This window comes from Physeter macrocephalus, unplaced genomic scaffold, assembly GCF_002837175.3.
Source record: "Physeter macrocephalus isolate SW-GA unplaced genomic scaffold, ASM283717v5 random_584, whole genome shotgun sequence".
NCBI lineage: Eukaryota > Metazoa > Chordata > Mammalia > Artiodactyla > Physeteridae > Physeter > Physeter macrocephalus.
The window spans coordinates 28,361-50,000 of NW_021145944.1; the positions used below are offsets into that span (position 1 = coordinate 28,361).

Here is a 21,640-nt window from a genome sequence, read left to right on the forward strand (position 1 = left end):
AACTCAATTACACTTCAATAAAATGCAAACCCAAAACCCCAAACTTCCCCCCCCCCCACATTTACTATATATACCCAGCTTCCATGGGTCAGGAGTCCAGGCACACCTTTTTTTTTTTGGCGGTGCCATGCAGCATGTGGGATCTTAGTTCCCTGACCAGGGATCGAACTTGTGCCCCCTGCAGTGGAAGTGCAAAGTCTTAACCACTGGACCGCTAGGGAAGTCCCCAAGGCCATGTGGAAAGGGTGGGTAGACCTTAACTGGGTCTTCTGCTCAAGGTTTCAAAAGGGTACAATCAAGGTGCCAGTGTTTCCTTCAGAGGCTTGGGGTCCTCTTCGAAGGTCATGTGGCTGTTGGCAGATTCAGTTCCTTGTGGCTGTAGGACTGAGGTTCCTGCTTTCTTGTTGGTGGACAGCAGGAGCCTCTAAGAGGCTGCCCACTGTTCCTGACACATGGCCCCTCCCAGGCCTCTCACAACCTGGTAGCTCACTTCTTCAAGGCCAGGATCTCTTACTCTGGTCTGCAAAGACAGAGTCTTAAATACTGCAGACCAATCAAGAGAGTGACAGCTCATCACCTTCGTCATGTGCTATTGGCTAGATGCAAGCCACAGGTTCCTTCTGCACTCAAGGGGAAAGATATGCCAGGGCATGACTCCTTGGAGGACCCCTTAGATCATGTCCACCAGGAGCTGAGATTGAAACAAAAACACTGGAAGACAAGCTGTCCTGGGCAGCACTGGCACTTGGGCCCAGCCAGAATGGAGAGACCTGCTTACTTATTTTTTGGGAGAAAAGACTACAACCTAGAGCAATGCCTACTCTAGGCTCATCTAAGAAAATTTAAAACTGAGCCCCATAAAGAGCTTTGGGGGGACTGAAACTGGAAGCTGAATCTTGCCAAGTCGAGGGTCTTGTGAGGCACTTTGGGGTTCCCAGATCGAAACCAACAAAGCATGAAAACAAGCCCACAAAGGTCCAGTAATTGCATAGCTGCTAAAATGAGAACCAACAGTCTTCCTACGAAGATAACAGAATCCAGAGACTTTACAGAATGTTCAGTATTCAGCCAAAAATCACTAGACGTGTGAAGAAATAGTAAAATTTCCTCCTTGTCAAGGAAAAACACCAGCTGTCAATTAATTTCCTCCTAGATGTAAATTCACCCTTCACTGCCTGCTCTGCAAAAGTGGATCAGCTCACTATAAAGGAGAAATGCTCAATGTAACTTTGTCCACTGTCACAGAGCAGGTGGCAAATGAATTTACAGCCAAGAGCCAGTAAAAACATGACTGTCATAATGTACACACACTACAGCTCAAATCTCCACCCCTGTGGTGTACAGCAAACAGAAATGCTCACGCAAGTGGCACGCAGGGGAGGTTCACAGCAGCTTAATTTTCAGTAGCTCAAAACTGGAAACGGAATACTACACAGCGGTGAAAAAAAAAACCCAAACACCTCCCAAATGCAGCAGCAAGGGTGCATGTCACAAACATGACGGCAGGTGAAAGAAGCCGGAAAAAAGAACACAAACTGCACATACCATTCACGCAAAGCTTAAGAGCAGGCAAAGTGATGTAAAGCGGGAGAAGCCAAGGGAGTGGTTGGCTTTGAGGGCATGATGCAGCGTTCTATTTCTTGATCTGGTTGTCAAGCACGTTTGTAATCTGCGCACGTTTCTCTAAGTTGTTCAAGGGCAGGCTGGAGCCCTGTCTCCCTTGGTGCCCGGTCCTTTCCCCGCCCAAAGTCTCCTGCATCGGTTCATCCTAAGAGCCCCTGAGGTCCCCAGCTCCCGAGGCAGGTTATTCCCAACTGCCCAGCTGAGGGGAGCTCTGTTCAAAGGGCAGAAAAGGCAGGCTGCAGAGTTGCTAAGGCTCTTCCTGTTCCCCAGGGAAATTTCTGAACCTGGGGGTGGGGAGGCTGGCTTAGCACTGAGGCCTCTCCCTCCCCCACTCCAGGGCAGGGGCCCAGGGGAACTGAGCAAGGTGCAGCAGGAGCTAGGTGATGCAGCAAATGCCCACCTGCTCCCTTCTTTCTCCTGGGCCCTGGGAAGGCTGACGGTGGCGGGGGTCGGTGAGCCTGTAGCCCTCCCCTGGTTCTCCCCTGTGTCCCCACCCCCACTGCAGGGCTGCCCCTTCTTGGCCCGAGAGGCTGGTCCCTCCCCGTCTCTGGTTGGCCTCCCAGCCTGCAATGGGCCAAATGGGGGGCCTGGCCACTCCCTCTTCCCGGCGCCAGGCTGGAGCCCCTGACCCTGCACACCGGCCCAGAGCCAGGGCCCAGCCCACCAGACCCCCTCTCGGCTCGCCGGAAGCAGGTGGAGCTGGGCTAGCGCAGGCAGGGCTGCCGCTGCCCCTCTAAGCATGGGTGCCCGGCCCCCACCCGGGTTCCTGGGCAGTGAGGGCCTGTGGGGAGGAGCCTGCGAGCCGCAGCTCCTTCACCATGGTGACGGCTCCCTGCTGCGTGGCAGGTACTGGTGGCCCCAGCATGGGTGGGGGCAGGGCAGGCCAGCTGCCCTCCTCCTCTCTGAGGGGCTGTGCTCCCCTCTCTAGGCTTCCCTGGCTGACTCAGGTCAGCCTCAGAACCCCTCCCAGACGCGCTGGGTTTGGCAGGAGGTGATGCGGGGCCTGGCTTGTCCAGTCAGTCGCCCTGACTTACTTTCACTCGGCCCAGAAACCGAGCACAGGGCTGGCAGGCTGGGGGGCCTTGGCTGGCCTTGGGGTCTTGCTGGTGTGCACGTGGCCTGGCTCCGCCCGGCCCCGCTCCCTTCTCTGATTAGGGGCCGTGACCTTGCTCTTCTGAGGGGATCTGGTAGCCAAGAGCTCCTCTTCACCATGGAGACCACTTAATTTGCAGCCTCAAGGGCAGCTCAGTCCCCTGGGTGCCCAGCCTGGAGAGCTGGGGGCAGGGGAATGTGTCCCTGAGGCCGTCCAGGGTCCTGCTGCCCAGGTAGGCTGGGAGACAGGTGCGACTGACCCCACACGTAAGGATGCCCACCGATGCCCAAGGGACAGAGGGCAGCCCGTGGCTCAAGGCCAGCGGGTGATGTCATTCTGAGACACCCCGCCCCCCCCAGGCCGCTGTCTGGGCCCCTGTGACCATCACCCGGGTTGCCGGCCCCTACCTGCTGGGGCCGTGGCCCCCCAGGAAGGCACACGCACGGGTGGAAAGCTCTGCATTTGCAGGTTATTATTAACCCGGCAGTGACATCACCCGCAGCCAATGGGAGGCGGGTTTATTTCCAGGGCTGACAGCTTGATAACGGTTAATTTTAGCTGGATCTTCTTTCCCCAGGCTCGTGAAAATCCCTGCCCGCCAAAGAGGGGGCTGTCTGTGTCGCCCCGCCCCAAACAGCTTGCGGCTGGGCCTGGGAGCTACTGGAGGGGCTGAGAAGGCGGGGCCTGTACCCCTCTGCCCGCTCCCCAGAAAGTGCCCTGGCACGCTGCATCAGCCTCATTAGCAGGAGTCCCTTCTTTGCCCGTCCCCCCGCCCATACCCTTGGCTGCTACGGGGGCCACTGTGACCAGTGGCTCAGGTGCGGGAAAAGGGCTACAGGGGAGGGGCCTGACCTGGCAGAGGGCAGGAGCACAGCTGGGACGTGGGCGGGCTTGTCCAGAAGTAACGCGGCCCCGGCTCTGGCCTTCCGAGCCTTCCGCAAGCTCCTCCCTCCTTGCTGTGTGACCCTGGGCACTGTGCTTTGCTTCTCTGTGCCCAGCTGGCTCTTGGTCCACGGGTCCTCAGGCTGCCTGGGAGCCCCACCACGCGAGGCTTGGTGACTGTGGCTGTCTGCTGCATCACATAGTGTTTAGTATTGCTTAGTATTTCATAGTTATTCAGTACTAGTCAGCGATTGGTAGTTATTTAGTACTGTTCAGTGGTTATTAAGTACGGATCAGTAGTTAGTAGTCATTCAACACTATTCAGTAGTTAGCAGCTGTTCACCGGTTAGCTGGACCACGCGGTGGTGCAGCCCTGCGCTGCTGGTCGGGGTTATGTAGCACCATACCTCCCTCCGTGTCTCCACTGTGTGAGCCCAGTGTCTCCAGACGCCATGTTGCCCGGGCTCCCAGGGCCCTGCGGGTGGTCCGGCTGAGGACGGATGGGCATGCCCTGGGGACACGAAGGCCTCTTGGGGGAACCACCGGAGACCCCTGCCCCAGGTCAGCGAGCAGGTCCTTGTGGGGGACGCTGCCTTCCACTAGCAGCGGCCATTGCTCTGAGGAGCACGGCCTCCCAGCCCCTGGTGCAGGCAGCCCAGCGCGGTTTGGTTCCTGCCAGGCGACAGCAGTGGGTGAGCCCAGAGCAGAGAGGCGAGCCGCAGGCCTGTGCGGGCGTCTGATGAACACCCTCTGAGGCCTCAGGCGGCTGGAGATCCCTGGGGGAAGTTGGGGTGGCGTCCACAGGGACCCGGGCCTCCTGCCCCCTCGGTCCGTCCCAACCCAGCCTCGCTCAGTCACGGCATCTCCCGTCTCCCAGATCCTGACTAACCTTGGGCAGAGGGGGCCGCGTTAGACACAGAGGCCGGCCGGGCAGGGCGGGGTGGGCCGTGCTTTCCGCACACGCGTTTATTTTTCATTCCTGGCTTCCGTTTGATGGTATCAGCAGCACAAGGAGGTGCCGGCTCACTTGCCAGCCCCTCTCGCCGCCCGCGGACACAGGGACAGCCCAGCACGAGGGCCCCTTCCCTCCCGGAGAGACCCTCCCCACGGGGCAGGGAGACCTGCTTGGCGCCCAGCCACTGCCCCGGCCCATCTTTACGTCCTTACCTGCTGGGGGTCCCACCTCTGGGGGCTCCCCGTGGGCACTGCCCCATCAGGAGGTGCTGAGCCCTGGGCCTCTGCTCCCCCCACGCATTTTTTGAGACCCTGCCCCACCTTCTCCGAGACCCTGACCCTACCCTGAGTGTCCTCAGGCTCTGAGGCCGACGGACACGCGGCCTTGGGGAGATGCGCTCGTGGGAGAGCCGACAAGGTTGGCGGTCCCGGCAGAGGCCAGGACCCCGGTCTTCACTAACCCACGCCCCTCGTCGAAACCATGCTGGTCCTTGCCATGGTCCGCCCAGGAGCCTCGGGGACATCCCACTTCCTACAGGTTGAGGGGCGGCCTCAGGCCACAGCCTGGGGCTCTCTCTGGGAGCGGACTTCTTTCCTTGGCAAACTGCGTCCCCGGGAACCCGGCCCATGTGTGCAGCCCGGGGCGGCCCTCAGAGATTTCAGTGGGCTCTGGGGGTGGACTTCAAGTGTTCCCTGTACCGAAAGGGGCCCAGGGCGGGAGACAGTTCTTTCCAGGGCTTCGGAGGGAGGGCGAGCTGACTGGATCTGCTGATGGAGCCTCAGGCCACTTGGCCGAGCCGAGGGGACCCTGGAGGCCACAGTTTCCGTGCCACACCACGGGGCCGGGGTGCAGAAGCCTGGCTTTGGGGGCCTGCTGGGGCAAGCCTGTGTGGCAGGCCCATGGGGGGCAGGGGGCTTGGAAACAAGCAGATTCTGGGGTCTCACCAGGGGGCCTGCGCCCCCCTGGGCCACCCTGGAGAGATGCCTCAGAACACAGCACCATTGTAAACCAGGTGCCGGCAGGACAGCCGCCCAGACGCCGACCTCAGCCACCCCCCAGGCCTGACCTGCTCCTCCCCTGCCCGCACCTGCCCCATCCTCGCGGACTGGCCCGTCCCTGGGACCTCCTTTTATGATCCAAATGTCTTTCTGTGCTCGGCGGCGCAGCGCTGCTCTCCGCTCGCGAGCCCGAGCCTGGCCTTTCAGTCTTGCCGTGTCCGCCCTCCGCCTCTGGCTGTTTCTCCCCGGGCCTCTCTCCATCTCTGCCCCTCCCTCCTTTCTGCTCCCTCTCCCAACCCGGCTCTCGCAGCCTCCGCCTGTTGTTCTCTCCCCGCCCGCGCGCCCTCCGGGTGCGTCTCGCCTCCGCCTTTGCAGCTCGCTCCCTCGCCACATCCTCCTCTCGCGTCCCTGTCGCGCTCGCGTGCGTCCGCGGGCCCGCCGTCCCTGCATCCCCGCATCCCCGCATCCCCGCCCCCGCCCCGCCCGCGCCGGTACCGCATTGCCGTACTGCAGGGGTGCGGTGCACTGCGCCTGCTCCGTCAATAGGTGGACCCCCTCCTGGAGAGATAAAACCGCCGGCGCCGGCGCCGCCAGTCCCTCTGGCTGAGACCTCGGCTCCGGGTAAGGACGCTGGGCCTCCGGGTCCCCACCCCCGCCCCCAGCTTTCCGCAGGGGGTCCCTTCCCCGGGGACCGGTCCTAGGGGCAGGGACGGGTCGGCCCGGCGCCTGGCGAGGCTGCGCTGCTCCCCGAGGAGATCGGCTGCCCGCCCAGGGACTCCGGACCCAGCACCGGGGTCAGTCCCCCGGGCGGCCCTGGGTGGGGTGGGGGCACCGCGGTAGCGCTTGTTTACGGGGCTGCCGCGGCGGGGCGAGTCTCCTGCAGCCGTGACCTTGGTAGCGCCCGGGGGTGGGGAGGCTGCGGGGTTCGGTAATGGTCGTCAGCGCTGGGGGTTGGTGGGGGTGGGCGCTGGGGGTGCCCCCCCCGACGTAGAGGGGGAGGGGGAGGCTGTGAGACCTGAGGGGTCCTTGCCACCCCACCTCCACCCGGGCAGGCCGTGTCCACCTGGTGTCCGCACCCTAGGGTGCACCGTTTTCTCCCGCTTTCCCTTCCCCGGCCACCTGCCCCCCCGCCCGGGCTGCCTAGGTTTCTCCATTGACCTCCAGGATGAGGCAGGGGCTGTGAGCCTGTGACCAGAGGGAAGGGGGAGGGTATGGCCCCCTGGCCCCGCCAGGCTGTGGGCATCTCTGTCTGGCATCTGCTGAGCTTGGCTGCGGGGCCGGATTCTCCCTCCTCTGGACAGAGCAGGGACCCCCACCGCCCTGCCCTACTGTCTGCCCCCGTCCAGACCCCGGGGAGGGCCCAAGCTATTCTGGGCCCCTGATCTGGGCACCGCATCGCCCTGCTGGAGCTCTGGGCCAGCCTGTCTCCCCGGTGCCAGCCTGCCGGGCAGGGGTGAGGGGAAGATGGCGCCGTCCCTGCTCCAGGAGGGGAGTGAAGCACTGACCATCTCTGCACCGTGGCAGCTCTGCGGGGCGGGGGGGGAGGCGCTGGGATCGGGTGCGGTGTCCCAGCCCAAGACCGTGGGTGGGGGAGCAAGCAGCGGGGACGGGGCATTGGAGAGCCGGGCAGGGTGACTCATCACCAGGCTCCTGACTGATCATGGGGCTCACCCAGGCTGGGGTTTCTCCGTCTCTCCAGATAGGGGTTAACCTCTTTCATGGTGGGGGGGCTCTGTAGGCACAGCACTCAGACATTCACAGCTCCTGGACTGTTTGGGCTTGCCCCCGGGCTCTGCTCAGCGAAACATGGAGACCTGGCTCCGGCCTTGGGGGCCCGGACTGTGGTCAGGGTGTGCTCCCAACCCGTGCAGGGCAGTGTCTTTGCCGGGCTTCTCTCTGAGGCCCTCCATCACCTTTGCCCCCCGCCTCGGCCCACAGAGTCACTGCTCCGCGCCCCCCTCGCCCTGAGCCAGAGCACCCCGGGCCGCGCCAGCCGCTCCCCACAGCCCGGGCAGGATGGGCAAGGAGAAGACCCACATCAACATCGTGGTCATCGGCCACGTGGACTCGGGCAAGTCCACCACGACGGGCCACCTCATCTACAAATGCGGGGGCATCGACAAGAGGACCATCGAGAAGTTTGAAAAGGAGGCGGCCGAGGTGAGCCCTGCGGGGGGCTCCCGCCTTTGCCTCCACCGTGAGGTTGGGCTCCCACACGGCAGCCGGGCTGATGCTTCCCTGACCCTGGGGCACGAAGCTCAGATTAACTCCTCTGGGGCAAGAGGGGCGTGAGCCCCAAGGACCCCCTTTGGGAGAGTGTACGTCACAGCATCCACATGGGAAAGGCATGGGGGCAGCAGGGGGGCCTCTCTCTGAGGAGGCGCTGGTCGGGGTGGGTGGGGCGGCCTGCTGGACCAGCCCCAGGCCGGGGAGGGGCTGGAGGTGCATTTCTCCCAGTATAGGTCAGCGTCTCTGAGCCCCCAGGGCTGGGTGTCCGTGTCCCCAGGACTGAGGTCTGGGGCTGGAGGTGGCGCTGTCCTCGCTTGTCCCAGGGCTGGGCCAGGACTCAGAGCAGCTATTAATAGCTGATTGATGGGCACCCAGCCCATCAGCTCCATTTTCTCATGCCGGGCTGGGGCAGGCTGCTTGTCCAGGGTGGCACCCTGTTCTGGAGGGAGTCTTTGTCACCTGGTGGGGATGAGAGGGGCCCTGAGACCCATGGGTGGGAAGTGCCCGTGGAGTGGGGGTCTGCTCTCTGTGCCTCCCGCCTCCACCCCTGAGCTCTGGGAGAAGGTCCTGTTGGGAGCTGCGAGGGGTCTCACCTGGATGGCCGGTGCCAGGGCTCAGGAGGGGGCAGCTGCTGGCCTGGGCTGAACCCTGCTCATGGGCCCTGGGGGTGCTCCTGGGCCCCAAAGCTGTGTCTCTTCTTCCCTGCGGGGCTGGTGTTGAGGGGCGCTGAGGTTGTTTGCAGGGTGTCTGGTTCGGGTCTAGCTGGACCCTGGCTGGGCAGCCTCCCTGGAGGGCAGAGCCCTGTCCGTGCATGGTCCTGGCCGGGAGCTTTGACCAGCTGGGCAGTGACCACAGCTGCCACCCTGACCGCAGCCCCTGACCCTGGGCATGGGGGTCTCGCTGGGCACTTGGCACAGGTGTTGGGAGAGGGCAGCCCAGCCTTGCTTTCCCCAGTCAGGTGGGGCGGGGAGTGGAGGAGGAGCCTCAGAGCCACTGGGGAGCTTTAGCGGCTGTAGAAAGAACTGGAAAGCCAGGCCCTTCCTTGCGACCTCATCTGATTTCTCTTTCTTTTTCCCTTAAAAAAAAAAAAAATCATAGAGGGCCTTTTTGGTTGGACAGCCTGAAACCCAGTGGGGTCATCAGCTGACACAGGGATCTGGGGGATGCGGTGGAGGGGACCCTGGCTTCAGATAAAGGGGAGCCCTCAGCCAGGGGAGGGCTTGAAACCAGGGCGGCTCTCAGGCTGCTCCCAGGCCCTTGCGCCCCCTGCTGGTGGCGCCCGTTTAGGCGGCAGGAGGCCGGTCTGGGCAGGGCAAGGATGAGGTCCGGGTGTCCCCGCTTCCAGAGGTGGGTCCAGAGTCCCAGGGTTCCAGCAGGGGCGAGGGGTCTCTCCGCTGTGACATGCTGCTCCCGCGCCCCAGGGGGACCCGTGGCCAGGCCAGCTGAGTCCCGGTCCCGTCCTGAGCCACGTCCCCCCCGCTCCAGATGGGGAAGGGCTCCTTCAAGTACGCCTGGGTGCTGGACAAGCTGAAGGCCGAGCGGGAGCGCGGCATCACCATCGACATCTCCCTCTGGAAATTTGAGACCACCAAGTACTACATCACCATCATCGACGCCCCAGGCCACCGCGACTTCATCAAGAACATGATCACGGGCACATCCCAGGTGGGCGGGGCCTCGGGGGCCTGGGGGAATGGGAGGTGTGGCGAGGGCACCATTCAGGAGACCCTGGGGGGCCCTGGAATCGGTGAGCGGTGGTTGGGTCTCCTCTGCTTCCTCGCCAGGGCATGAGACCCCTCACCTTTGTCACCACTCGCCCCCCCCAAAGAACTAAGTGCCCCGGCATCTCAGCCAGGCAAGGGTGCCTGGAAGGACAGCCAGCCAGTCAGGGCCACCTTCACAGAAGGCACAGAGGCCAGGATGGGGACACTGAAATCTGGCCAGAAATGCCCCCGGACAATCCGACGTTGCCAGGGCATTCACACAGACAGACAGTCAGACAGACAGACAGACACTGCCCCTCAGGTTGGGACCCCCAGGTTCCATGCACAGGCGATGGCCCAGGCCCCTGTCTGCTGCCCAGAGGGCCCTGGGCTTGGGTGCTGGGCGAGGTCTGGGCTCACCGTGCCCGACCTGCCGGGCAGGCGGACTGCGCCGTGTTGATCGTAGCGGCGGGAGTGGGCGAGTTTGAGGCGGGCATCTCCAAGAACGGGCAGACCCGGGAGCACGCGCTGCTGGCCTACACGCTGGGCGTGAAGCAGCTTATCGTGGGGGTCAACAAGATGGACTCCACGGAGCCCGCCTACAGCGAGAAGCGCTACGACGAGATCGTCAAGGAGGTCAGCGCCTACATCAAGAAGATCGGCTACAACCCAGCCACCGTGCCCTTCGTGCCCATCTCGGGCTGGCACGGCGACAACATGCTGGAGCCCTCGCCCAACGTGAGTGCCCGGCAGCGGTGGGGCTGCTCGGACCTCTCCCTGAGGGCCCTGGGTCAGGGCGGGCACAGCCAGCCAGCAGGAGGTCAGAGGGCTGCGCTACAAGTGCGGTGCCAGCCCCCTGTGGGTGTCCGCGCTGGGGGAAGCCCCAGACTCCTTGGGGGCCAGACGCTCTGCCCTCAGCTCAGCCTCCCCGTGAGGCTGGCAGAAGCCGCTGCAGCCCCTTCTCTGGCCAGGGCCACGCCCCCCTCCCCCCGCAGGCTGACACTGTGGGGGCAGCGGCTGCCGGGGCCCAGGCCCACTCGCCCCGTCTCTGTCTCCAGAGACCTGCGTGGCAGGGTTGCATCTCCCCCAGGAGCCAAGGCCATGGGGCCTCTCAGGCACCTCCCCGAGGCCCAGAGCAGGCCGGGACAGCAAAGGGCCGAGGGCTGGCTCTCTGGGGTCAGCTGGGAAGCTGGTGGCTCTGGCAGCCCATGTCCTGGGGACTCTGGCTCGGTAGGAGGTGATGAGTGGGACCTGGTTGTTTTGAATTTGTGGAGCCCGAGACCAAGTGCCTCACCCGGTCAAGCCAGAGGCCACCCCTGGCCCAGCAGGGGTCACTAGTCCTGGCCAGGCTGCAGCTGCCCACACTGAGGGAGGTGGGCACGGTGGGTATCTCAGGAGAGCCAGGGGAAACTCAGCCCTGCACCCGTGGTTGGGGGCCGCCCCTTCTGGCTGGGCTGCGTGCTTTTATCTCGTGGATCGAGCTCCCCTCGTGGGGTCTCACGTAGGGAGGGGTGAGCCAACCGTGGGCCCGGAGGCCACGGCTGTGGGGTGGGTGGCGTGGGGGCACATGGGCTCTAGGACGGTGCCTTCTTCCTCCTGCCCAGATGCCGTGGTTCAAGGGCTGGAAAGTGGAGCGGAAGGAAGGGAACGCCAGTGGCGTGTCCCTGCTGGAGGCCCTGGACACCATCCTGCCCCCCACACGCCCCACAGACAAGCCCCTGCGCCTGCCGCTGCAGGATGTGTACAAGATCGGCGGTGAGTGAGGGCTCCATGGCCACCGCCCGCTGCAGCACCCACCCTGCACGCCTGGCCAGCTCTGCCCTCAGACCCCCTCCTGAGAATGGGCCCCTGACCGGGAGCATCTGGGCCGGGTTATTTCAGCCCCTTCCCCCATGCTGCACACTTTCCGGGGGGCCACCCATCCACCCATCTCCATCCATGCATCTATCTGTCCAACTATCCACCCCCACCCCCGACCCATCTATTATCCATTTCTTCATCAGTCCGTTCATCCATCCACCCATGGGTCCATTTATCCACGCCCCTCCCCCCGCCCGTCCATCAGTCTGTCCCGGGTTTGCCAGGGTCTTCCTCCCTCCAGATAAGCGCCCAGCCCTAAACCAGAAGCTGCTGGCACAGGGAGAGTCACATATTCCTCTCCACGTGGAGATCCCTGTCTTGTGGGAGACACGATCCACTCCAGGAGTGAGAAAAGCTGGTCATGAAATGATATAGAACCATAAACAAATATGAGGCCCACGAGGGGGGAGCGATGGGGGACTCCCAGCCAGGAGGCTGTGGCAGAGGTGCAGGGGCTGTGTGCAGGACGGGGGTGTCACGCTCACCCAGCACAGAGGACAGCCACCAGCCTCAGTCTCCGCAACGCCACACGAGCCTCTGTCACAGCCAGGGAGACCGGCTGGAGCCCCCCCGCCCCCATCCCCCACTCTTGGGAGCACCAGACCCCCACGGGGCAGCCACACAGTGCAAGCAGGTCCCGAGAAGTGCAGGGGCCCCCGCGCCCCGTTGGGAATGACCCCGAGACAGCAGCACCGGCGCCAGGCGGGCCGCCTTGGGTGGGCTGGTCCTCAGTCCGCGCGGTGCTTCTGCCTCACAGGGTGGGGCCTCAGGGAGAGGGGGTCTCCCAGTGCCTCCTCCGGGGAGCGCTGCCGCCCGGGGGCAGGGCTGGGCCCCTCCTTGCCCGTTCTCCCTGTGTTCCGGGAACTCTCTCCCTCAGTCCCTTCTTCCGCCGGCGGGGCGCGGAAGCCCCCACTTCCGTCTGAACGCCTCAGCGTCCGCCTTGCCCAGGGTCTCCCTGTCCCCTCCGTCCCGCCACGTGGCCACCCCCCACCTGCCAGGGAGGACCGGGCACCCCTGACCCCAGCCTGCCCTCACGGCCCCCTTCCTCTCGGCCCAGGCATTGGCACCGTGCCCGTGGGCCGAGTGGAGACGGGCATCCTCCGGCCGGGCATGGTGGTGACCTTTGCGCCCGTGAACATCACCACGGAGGTGAAGTCAGTGGAGATGCACCATGAGGCGCTGAGCGAGGCCCTACCCGGGGACAACGTAGGCTTTAACGTGAAGAACGTGTCGGTCAAGGACATCCGCAGGGGCAACGTGTGCGGCGACAGCAAGGCCGACCCGCCCCAGGAGGCCGCCCAGTTCACGTCCCAGGTGGGCAGCCCGGCGGCCGGCAGGGCCCCCCCGCCGGTACCAGGGCTGACCTCAGGCGAGGCGGCTGCCTGGCGCCGGGGAGGACTGAGACCCCCGCTTCACAGAGTGGGCCACTGAGGCCGGGCAGGGTTGAAGCCGGCCGAGGGCGCGGGCAGGAAGAGCAGGCGGGGTGCGCCCTGGCCTTGGTGCTGCAGCCTCGCTGAGGTCCCACTCTGGTCCTGAAAACGCTTTTATCAGTTTATTGCCTGGGACAGGGCTGTGATACTTTATTCTCCACATTTTTGCTGTGCCCTCTTTGGTCACCTCTGCACGTGACTAGGGCTTTTTAAATTGGCCTCACTGAGGTATAACTGAAATGTGATCATCGAAGTCCGGTTTGGTCATCCCCCGTCTTTGCTCTGGCCGCTGGCCCTTTCAAACCGTGCCCTCGTCGTTGTTTATCCTTGTGGCTTTTTAGACGCTTGAAGAGGACCTCGGGGTCCAGGTCCGGGGGGCCTGGGTCCCCCTAGACTGACCTTCCTCCGCGGCCCGCACTCGGGCCCCGGGGACCTGGGGGTGGGTGGAGCCTCCTCCAGCTCTGTGCCTTCCCCCTGTGCCCACGTGCGCGTGCCTGACGGCCTCCTGCGCCTCTGCCCACAGGTCATCATTCTGAACCACCCGGGGCAGATCAGCGCTGGCTACTCGCCGGTCATTGACTGCCACACGGCCCACATCGCCTGCAAGTTTGCTGAGCTGAAGGAGAAGATTGACCGGCGCTCTGGAAAGAAGTTGGAGGACAACCCCAAGTCCCTGAAGTCCGGCGATGCGGCCATCGTGGAGATGGTCCCGGGGAAGCCCATGTGTGTGGAGAGCTTCTCTCAGTACCCACCTCTCGGTGAGCCGGGTGGTGAGGGAGGGGCAGCCCCGGGGTGGTGGCCAATCCAGGCCAAGGGCAGGGGACCGCTATGGGGGTGGGGTGGACGGAGGGTCCTGCACTTTGCCGCCGCAGCTTAGAGCTCAGCAGGAGACCCCCGGCCTTGGTCTTTGTCTCATGGAGCACAGGTGGCCCCACTGGATGGGCCTGGGATGGTACCCTGCTCCGCAGACTCACCCAAGGCCCACAGCTAGTCTGGTGGCAGCGTTAGGACTGGCCGCCTGCCTCCAGCGGGCCCGCCCCACAGATACCCCAGGGATGACCCACAGACCTGTATCAGAGAGCTGCCTTATGCAAGGTTGCTGGCCACCTTCAAGATAGCTAAAAGGGTGTACTGTACTCCGCGCCGGCCTGCCCTAAGTACTGTTCACATACCATTTAATTCCCACAACGACGCCTTGGCGGAGTCCTATGTGTGTTATTCCTGCCACCTAAGGAGACAGGAGCCTCGTACTCCACTGCCCCGCCACCCCCGAAACAGGCGCAGAGAGCTCGGTGCCCAGCGCTAGGGTCCCGCCCCAGGGCCCGGGGCTGGGGAGGATGCTGCGGGCGCGAGTGCGCCTGCGCGCTGTATCCCCGCCCGCGCCTCACGCCCCCTCCCCGCAGGCCGCTTCGCCGTGCGCGACATGCGGCAGACGGTGGCCGTGGGCGTCATCAAGAATGTGGAGAAGAAGAGTGGCGGCGCCGGTAAGGTCACAAAATCGGCGCAGAAGGCGCAGAAGGCGGGCAAGTGAAGCGCGGGCGCCCGCGGCGCGACCCTCCCCGGCGGCGCCGCGCCCCGCCCCCGGCCCCGCCCCCGGCCCCGCCCCCGGCGCGGTCCCGGCGCCCCGCCCCCCCGCCAGGCGCATGTCTGCACCTCCGCTTGTAAGAGGCTCTCCGTCAGCGACTGGATGCTCGCCATCAAGGTCCAGTGGAAGTTCTTTAAGAGGAAAAGCGCCCCCGCCGCCGCCCCGGCTTCCGCGTCCAGCCTTTGCCACGCTCAGTGCCCGTTTTACCAATAAACTGAGCGACCCCGGAGCCGTGTGCGCCTGCTGCTGGGGGGTGGGGGGCTCGCCCTGCGGGAGGGCGCTCGTTGGGACCCCTCCTGGCCCCCCACCCCTGTGGGCGGTTGCCAGCCCCGTCCCACCTGGCGTCCCGCCCAGCACCCACCACCCCACCACCCCTGTGGGCGACCTGGCCAGGTGTCCGCCTGTGCTACCCAGGGGGGCGGTGGGGCACTGGATCCAGAGTCCAGCTGGTGAGGGGGCTTCGGCGTTCCCTCAGCGGGGGCACCCGGGACACAGAATGAGTCACTTTGGATCCGCAGAAGCGGGGTTGAGTGTGTTGGGGGTCTCTCTGAGAATGGGATGAACTGAGGGCTCCTCCCCCACGAGTGACTGTCACACACATTGCTGTTCACCCGGGTTTTCAAGCTCCCGTGCCCTTGGAAGCCCACTCTTAACCCCCCAACTCCCACCCCTAGGCCGGTCACTTGTGGCTGGACGCAGCGCCACTGCCATCCTGCTCCTCAGTGGGGCCCCCGGGACCCCAGAACAAGCCCTGACCTTGGTCAGCAAGCACGGTGGAGCGGGGGGTGGGATGGCTCCCTGCCCAGCTCTCCCTGCTTCCAGAAAGCAGCCCCCAGCCCGAGCCGGGTGTTGGTGCTGCAGACGGAGCTCACGGCGGGGCTGAGCAGATCCCCGGCTGCGGGCACAGTGCGGACTTGCCCGCTGCAGCGGGAACTGGGCCGTGGGGCGTCCCCTGCAGGGAGAGCAGCGGGCCAGCCACAGGGTCCCCTAGTGAATGAGTCCCCTGGGGCTGCAGCAACAAATGGGCCTCAAGGTGGCAGCTTAAAACGACAGAAATGGACTCTCCCACAGTCTAGTGCCACTGGGACAAGATCCAGTGTGGGCAGGGCCCGCTCCCTCCAGAGGCTGTGGGGGAGGGTCCGGTCCGTGCCTCTTGCAGCTCCTGGTGGCTGCCGAAGTCCCTTGGCTTGTGGCCACATGCCCCCAGTCTCTGCCTCCATGGTCACATGGCCTCCTCTTCTCTGGGTCAGATCTCCTCTGCCAACCGCTTATAAGGGAGGTCACTGAAGACGCCCCTGGATAATCCTGGGTCATCTCCACTCAACGTCCTTAATTTAGTCACCTCTGCAAAACACTGTCTTGACACTTGTCACATCGCAGGTTCCAGGGCCTGAGGCCTGAACTCTTGGGGAGCATCTCCAGCCCACCACCCTGGGCGGTGATGGGAACTATGCCACCCTCACCGAGTGAGGGGCCAGCCAGGACAGATGGGTGCTGGGGCTCCGGGGTGTCCACGGAGGGACCGTGGTGTCTCCCCGCCCAGCCCAAAGTGGGGATGGGCCCCCGGAGGGCGCATGAAGGGAGAGTAGGACCAGAAGAAGGGCGACCAGACTAGCCAAGCCGAGTGCGGATTGGGACCCACTTCCCCGGTGCTGGCGGCCTGCAGACCCCCATGCGAAGGGTCTGGGCTGACCCTCAGAGGCCTCCAGGGAAGGCAGCTTGAGTAGGCAAACAGAGACACAGAACCCCAGGCAAATCTGGGCTTCAGATAAACAGTGGATAATTTTTTATCATAAATATGTCCCATACACTAGGTACACTGAAAAAGTATTTACTGCTTACCTGAGATTCACACGTGATGCTGTGTTTTATCTGGTGGCCCTACCCAAGGAAACTGGGTGCCCCCTGCTGCTCTCCTGAGCCGCGGCCCGTCCTGGGCCCCCCGGGCCAACCTGTTGTGACCCTGCAAGCTGTCTGTCCCAGGAAACTGTCCTCTTACACTTGGCCCAGTTAGAATTGGGGTCAAGCCAGAGAAACCTGTCAGCTTGAGACAGGGTAAGAATGAATCCGGCCCCCGGCTGGGGTCACAGGAAGCCCCCCAGCGTGGCCCCTGAGGGGACCCTCACCCTCTGGTCCCAGTGGCTGTTGTGGCCCAGATGCCAAGGGTGGGGGGATTTCAGCCATACTGCCCCCCCACCCCGCAGGTGAGCATGTTCCTGGGGGGGGGGGGACACAGCTCATTCCAGGCTCACGGGCTCTCAGGAAAGTGTGAGGACAGAGGTGGGAGCCCTTCTCCACTCCCCCCGGAGTCTGAGGAAGAGGGGGGTCCCTGCCACGGTGGAGGGTGGTGTTTCTCGGAGGGTCTCGGAGGGGGGCCTTGGGCCCCCTTCGGGGATGGAGTGATTAAGGCAGCCCCAGGAAGGTGCAAGCTCCTAGTCTGCTGCCTGGCAGGGCACTGGACCTCTCTGCATCCCTGTGCCTTGCTCAGGGTGGGGTTCCCCAGGGCAGAGGAGGAGAAATCCGGACCTCACTTTCGGGGACGTGCAGTACCTGCAGGTGTCCACGTGGGGGCAGCACGACACAGCTCATTCCAGGCTCACGGGCTCTCAGGAAAGTGTGAGGACAGAGGTGGGAGCCCTTCTCCACTCCCCCCGGAGTCTGAGGAAGAGGGGGGTCCCTGCCACGGTGGAGGGTGGTGTTTCTCGGAGGGTCTCGGAGGGGGGCCTTGGGCCCCCTTCGGGGATGGAGTGATTAAGGCAGCCCCAGGAAGGTGCAAGCTCCTAGTCTGCTGCCTGGCAGGGCACTGGACCTCTCTGCATCCCTGTGCCTTGCTCAGGGTGGGGTTCCCCAGGGCAGAGGAGGAGAAATCCGGACCTCACTTTCGGGGACGTGCAGTACCTGCAGGTGTCCACGTGGGGGCAGCACATGCAGCACCTCTCCCAGGATTTTTCTGCTGACCTCGGAGCGGGGGCTCCCCCACCAGCAGCACCCTGCAGAGCTGGGGTGGGCCGGGGCCTGGGTCTCTGGGCTGTTCCGGGAGCCAAACACACTCAGCGGGAGGGGAGGGCAGAGGCCCAGCGTCGCGCTCCGGGCGTCGGCTCTCAAACCCTCGCAGGGTCAGACACCACTGAGGTGGTAGCCGTAGACTTGGTGCACCGGAAAGGAGAGCAGAAATATTTAAAACTCAGGGTCTCACAGCGCAGTCGTCACACATCACATGGCTCTGAAAACCCCACTGTACGAGAGGGGACGGGCGGGACGAAGACAAGGCCTCGGTGTTACTGGGAGAACAGCTTGATCTTGAGGGCCTTCTGGAGGGTTCTCGGTCCCCGGGGTGCCTGGACCTAACTCTGAGAACCTCTGATCTGGGCAGTAGTGCAGGCGGTGAGGGTGCTGGTTCCTGCCCCGCTCCACCCACTGCCAGCGGGGACAGAGCAGATGGTGGGTGGAGGAGCCCCCTGCAGTCAGGTGCCCGCAGGGGTTGCGCAGCGGCCTCCTGGCCTGCCTCCGCTGCTGTCCAGCTCCTGGCACGGCCATCGGGTCCGGGCCGAGGCTGCGCGGTGAGTGGAGGGCGCGGGGGGCCCTCCCTTTGGTCTGGTGGGGGGGGCAGGGGAGCAGGGTAGGGGGCGGGGCGTCAGCTGCAGAGGCGGAGGGTGGGTGGCACCACAGCCCGGACGGGGCACCCTGGGGTGCAGGCGGGGGTACAGCCTCAGGGCCAGGACGCGAGCGGGGGGCACAGACCAGCGCTCACACTGGGCTTGGATGCCGCGGCCGCCGTGCAGGACGTGGGGGCCACAGGGCTGGTGCTGGAGCCCAGGCTGGGCGAGTGGCCCCTGAAGCTGAGGCCCGGGACCGGGTCTGCCACCCTCTGCTGGGCTGGGCAATAATTGAAAGCAAGATCTGCCAGGACCCAACTGGCAGCTTCAATCTGCACTTTGGGTACCTCTGAAAAATTCATGAGTCCTTGGGGCTGCAGGGTCCTGCTGAGCTGGCCAAATCTGATCTGTCTCCTGCCCTTGTCTCCCCAGGGCTCTCGGTGCCCTCCCCTCAAGACAGGAAGCACCTTCCCTCCCTCCCCCAGGGACCTGGGTGACCCTGGTGGTGACAGTCCTGTGTCTGGACGGCGGCCTCAGACCCCAGGGCTTCTCGCCAGGGAGTGACCGCCCTTGGGGGGGGCTGTGGGTGTGTCTCCTCCTGGGTGCCCTGGTGCGTCTCGGAGTGGGACCGTGGGTGTGCCAGGTTACACGAGTGCCCCTGGTGTGTGTATCCAGCCGTGCACACCTGTGTGAGTGTGACCTGGGTGCGGAGCTGTGCACGTCTGCGTGTGGCTGCGTGGAGTGTGGGGAGAACGCGGTGGGGTCCTGGAGCCCACGGGAGCCAGGGCAGCGAACGTGTGCAGGCGTGTGCGCATGCGTGCATCTCGTGCGTGCTTGAGGGAGCACGCATGGGCACGCACACGTGTGCAGGCGTGTGCGTGTGTGTGCACCCGCACAAGCTGTGTCCCTGCTGTAGCTGCACTGCTGGCTGGCTGGCTGGAGTGAGGATTGAGCCCGGGGCGCCGTGGGTGGCTGGACTCAGGCAGCGCTGGGGAGCTTTCCCGGTCCTGCGCCCCTGCGGGGAGAAGCCGGCTGGGGGGCTGCGCTGGCTGCTCATGACTTCACTGGGGTGGGTCTGGGTGGGTTGGGGAGGAACGGAGCGTGGTGTCCAGAGGAGCTGCTCCCTTTCCTGGCGTCTCTCTTTGGGGGTCGGCTGGGGAGGGCGAGGGCCGCTCAGACGTGGGCTCGTGGCTGGGAGCCCGGCCGAATCAGCTGCCAGCGCAGAGGTCCAATCAGCCGCACACCAGGGGCTGGGCCTGGGCTGTGGGCCGAGTGGGGCCGGAAGCAGGGGTGGGGGAGGCGAGAGCTCCCAGGCCCTGCCTGTCCCGTGTCTGCCCCGGGCGGAGTGGGTGGACCTGGAAGGGTCAGTGGGGCAGGGGCCAGATCATTCTCTTTGGACCGTCTCTGTGAAGATGCTCGGTGAAGTGGCCCCAGGCTCCGAAGCCATCTTCTTGTCAGGGATGCTGGCAGCTCTGGGGGGCACAGGGGCCGTGGCTGGGCTTGTGCCAGCCCCGAGTGACTGATGGGCTCAGCTCCCTGGCCCAGAGAGCCCACCCTGGGCTCTGGTGACGAGGACCGTGCCAGCTGCTGTTTGAAGCTGTGTCTTTCGAGATGGCTGGGGTCCTGGTGTCTGGGATTCGGCTGCCCAGAAAGTGCGGGGCAGGCAGCAAAGCTGAGCCAAACGGGGAGCTGGAGGACAGAACAAAGGAGAGAAGAGGGACGGGGAAGGGGGGTGGGGGTCATGCTTCTGAACCCCACGGTGGGAGTTTGTGAAATGTCCCCTTCCGTCTCCGGCCTCTGAGCGAACCTCTTGCCCCTCAGGGTGGGCAGGACCTGGATGGGTGCTCTGCGCACCTTTAGGGCTGGGGTCTGTATTAGATGGCGCTCCCCTGAGCCCCAGCTCTCTTGGAAGCCTGCAGCTGCCTCCACTGGCGTGGGGGTGACGCCCCTGGGATGCTAGGTGCCTCTGGTGTCCTCTCATCCCTTTCTTCACTGTGTGTCTCCGGAAACCCAGGGTCCTCCTCCCCAGTGTTGCGGAAGGTGGTACATGTTGGAAATGCGAGATTGCAGAGCCAGCCCTGGGATCGATTCATTTATTTTTACTTTAAAGCTTATATAACGCTTACTCATGCCAGACATTGTTCTAAGTGCTATGCAAACCTTAACTCCGTGAATGGTTGTAACAGTCCTGTGGTATCCTTTACGAGGGCCAGAGAGGTCCAGCACCTTGCCCAGTGACACACAGACATGAGCCGCGAAACAGAAGCAAAGACTGCACTATTCTGTGATGGTGTAAAGGTAGATTCTGTCATCAGGCTCGAAAATAGCAACATGGAAAACCCAGGGTTACTTTGTCGAACTCTGATGATGAGCCATCCTGTTGCCTCTTGGCAAGTGTGCCCCTCACACAGATGTTTGCCCTGCCCAGAGCCCTTCCTGGGGTCGGGGAGAGTTGCTTTCCTTCCCAACATTGCGGACTCCTGCCATGAAAATTCTCATCCCTTGGCCTGGGTATTATTAGGAGCTTAAGGGAGAAAATCCATTTGTTGGCACTATTTTATACTAAGGGGTGAATGGCTAACTCCCCGGAAATATTTGCAACTTGAGAGAAGACCTTGTTAACCTAAATCATGGTGTCTTAACCTCATCACTATTGACATCCAAGGATAGATAATTCTCTGCTGCGGGGGTGAGGAGCCCGTTCTGTGCCTCTACCCATTAGATGCCAGTAGCACCTGTGCCCATTGTGACAACCAAAAATGTCTCCAGACGTCACAGATGTCCCTTGGGGAACAAAGCTGCCCTGGGTAAGAATGACTGGCCTAAGTGGATCTCATCTCTGTGGGTGGATGCCAAGAAGGGAGGAGGTCAGCGTGTCTGAGCTGGGGCACTCTCCCATGGGGGAGGGTCTGTAAGAAAACAAGGAAGAGGGTGCTTCTAAGCCAGGACTGGGGTCACCATGCATCTCCCTGCTGTGTCCTGGATGCTGCTCTGTGCCGGGTGGTGTTTTCAGGGTCTCTTCACTCGACCAACGAGGACCCCTGGGCTCTGCAAAGGTCACCTGACCAGCTCGGAAGAGCCGCGGGGCCGCCCCAGGGCTACGCTCTGCAGCCTGCAGCGCCCTGCCTCCGGCAACGCTGTGGGGCGGAGCCGCGTTTGCTGGTGGAGAGATTCATCAGGGGCCACGCTGCCTGAGCCCGCGGTGCTGGCTGAGGGCTCCAGCTCTGTCTAGGCTGATGTGTCCTGGTTTGCTGGTCCAAGAGTCCAGCCTTTCTGTCCCATCTCCCGGGCTTAGTGTGTGGTGACCTTGTCCTGGGTGAGGGGGCCGGGGGTGTGGGGGACTCTGACAGCCCACGGGCCCCGCCCCAGGCTGGACAGCTCTGTCCAGAGCCTGCTGGACATCTGGCCAAGCAAGCCAGGCACTCAAGCGAGCCGGGGCCGGCAGTGGGCTGGCAGCCAGGACCCAGATGCTCACGCCCGTGTGTGGGCAGGTGGCTGACCGCTCTGCTGGCGGGCGGCCTGCCTCCACGGCATCGCGCTCCAGCTCACATCCGCCCATGGTCTACCTGCGCAGACCCTAAGCCACACAAGCCCCAGGGCCACCTTTGCTGCCCAGCCTGTCTCCGCTGTCACAGGCGACCGTGGACTCCCGGCGTCAAGGTGTTATTGGTGGCTGAAAAATACAA

At 63.8% G+C, this 21,640-nt stretch overlaps 1 protein-coding gene across 2 annotated transcripts; it reads left to right on the forward strand.

Annotated features, from left to right (window-relative positions):
• The first annotated feature begins 6,066 nt into the window (after positions 1-6,066).
• EEF1A2 (eukaryotic translation elongation factor 1 alpha 2) lies at positions 6,067-14,587 on the forward strand. 2 transcript variants are annotated; one of them, XM_024128462.3, is made up of 8 exons: positions 6,067-6,172; positions 7,490-7,711; positions 9,266-9,445; positions 9,925-10,221; positions 11,088-11,238; positions 12,401-12,657; positions 13,297-13,531; positions 14,177-14,587. In XM_024128462.3, the coding sequence occupies exons 2-8, from the start codon at positions 7,568-7,570 to the stop codon at positions 14,302-14,304; spliced, it is 1,392 nt and encodes a 463-aa protein (XP_023984230.1). In that variant the 5' UTR covers positions 6,067-6,172; positions 7,490-7,567; the 3' UTR covers positions 14,305-14,587. The 2 variants fall into 2 exon arrangements, with proteins under 2 accessions (XP_023984230.1, XP_028341853.1); XM_028486052.2 differs by lacking the exon at positions 6,067-6,172 and adding an exon at positions 6,237-6,345.
• Positions 14,588-21,640: the final 7,053 nt, after the last annotated feature.

What these genes read in the sequence shown, in the direction of transcription:
- EEF1A2 (XM_024128462.3), top strand. Translation starts at nt 7,568, where the DNA reads ATGGGCAAGGAGAAGACCCACATCAACATCGTGGTCATCGGCCACGTG. An exon ending in CCGCCCAGTTCACGTCCCAG is followed by an intron (nt 12,658 to 13,296) that starts GTGGGCAGCCCG and finishes CTCTGCCCACAG; the next exon opens with GTCATCATTCTGAACCACCC. An exon ending in CTCTCAGTACCCACCTCTCG is followed by an intron (nt 13,532 to 14,176) that starts GTGAGCCGGGTG and finishes CCCTCCCCGCAG; the next exon opens with GCCGCTTCGCCGTGCGCGAC.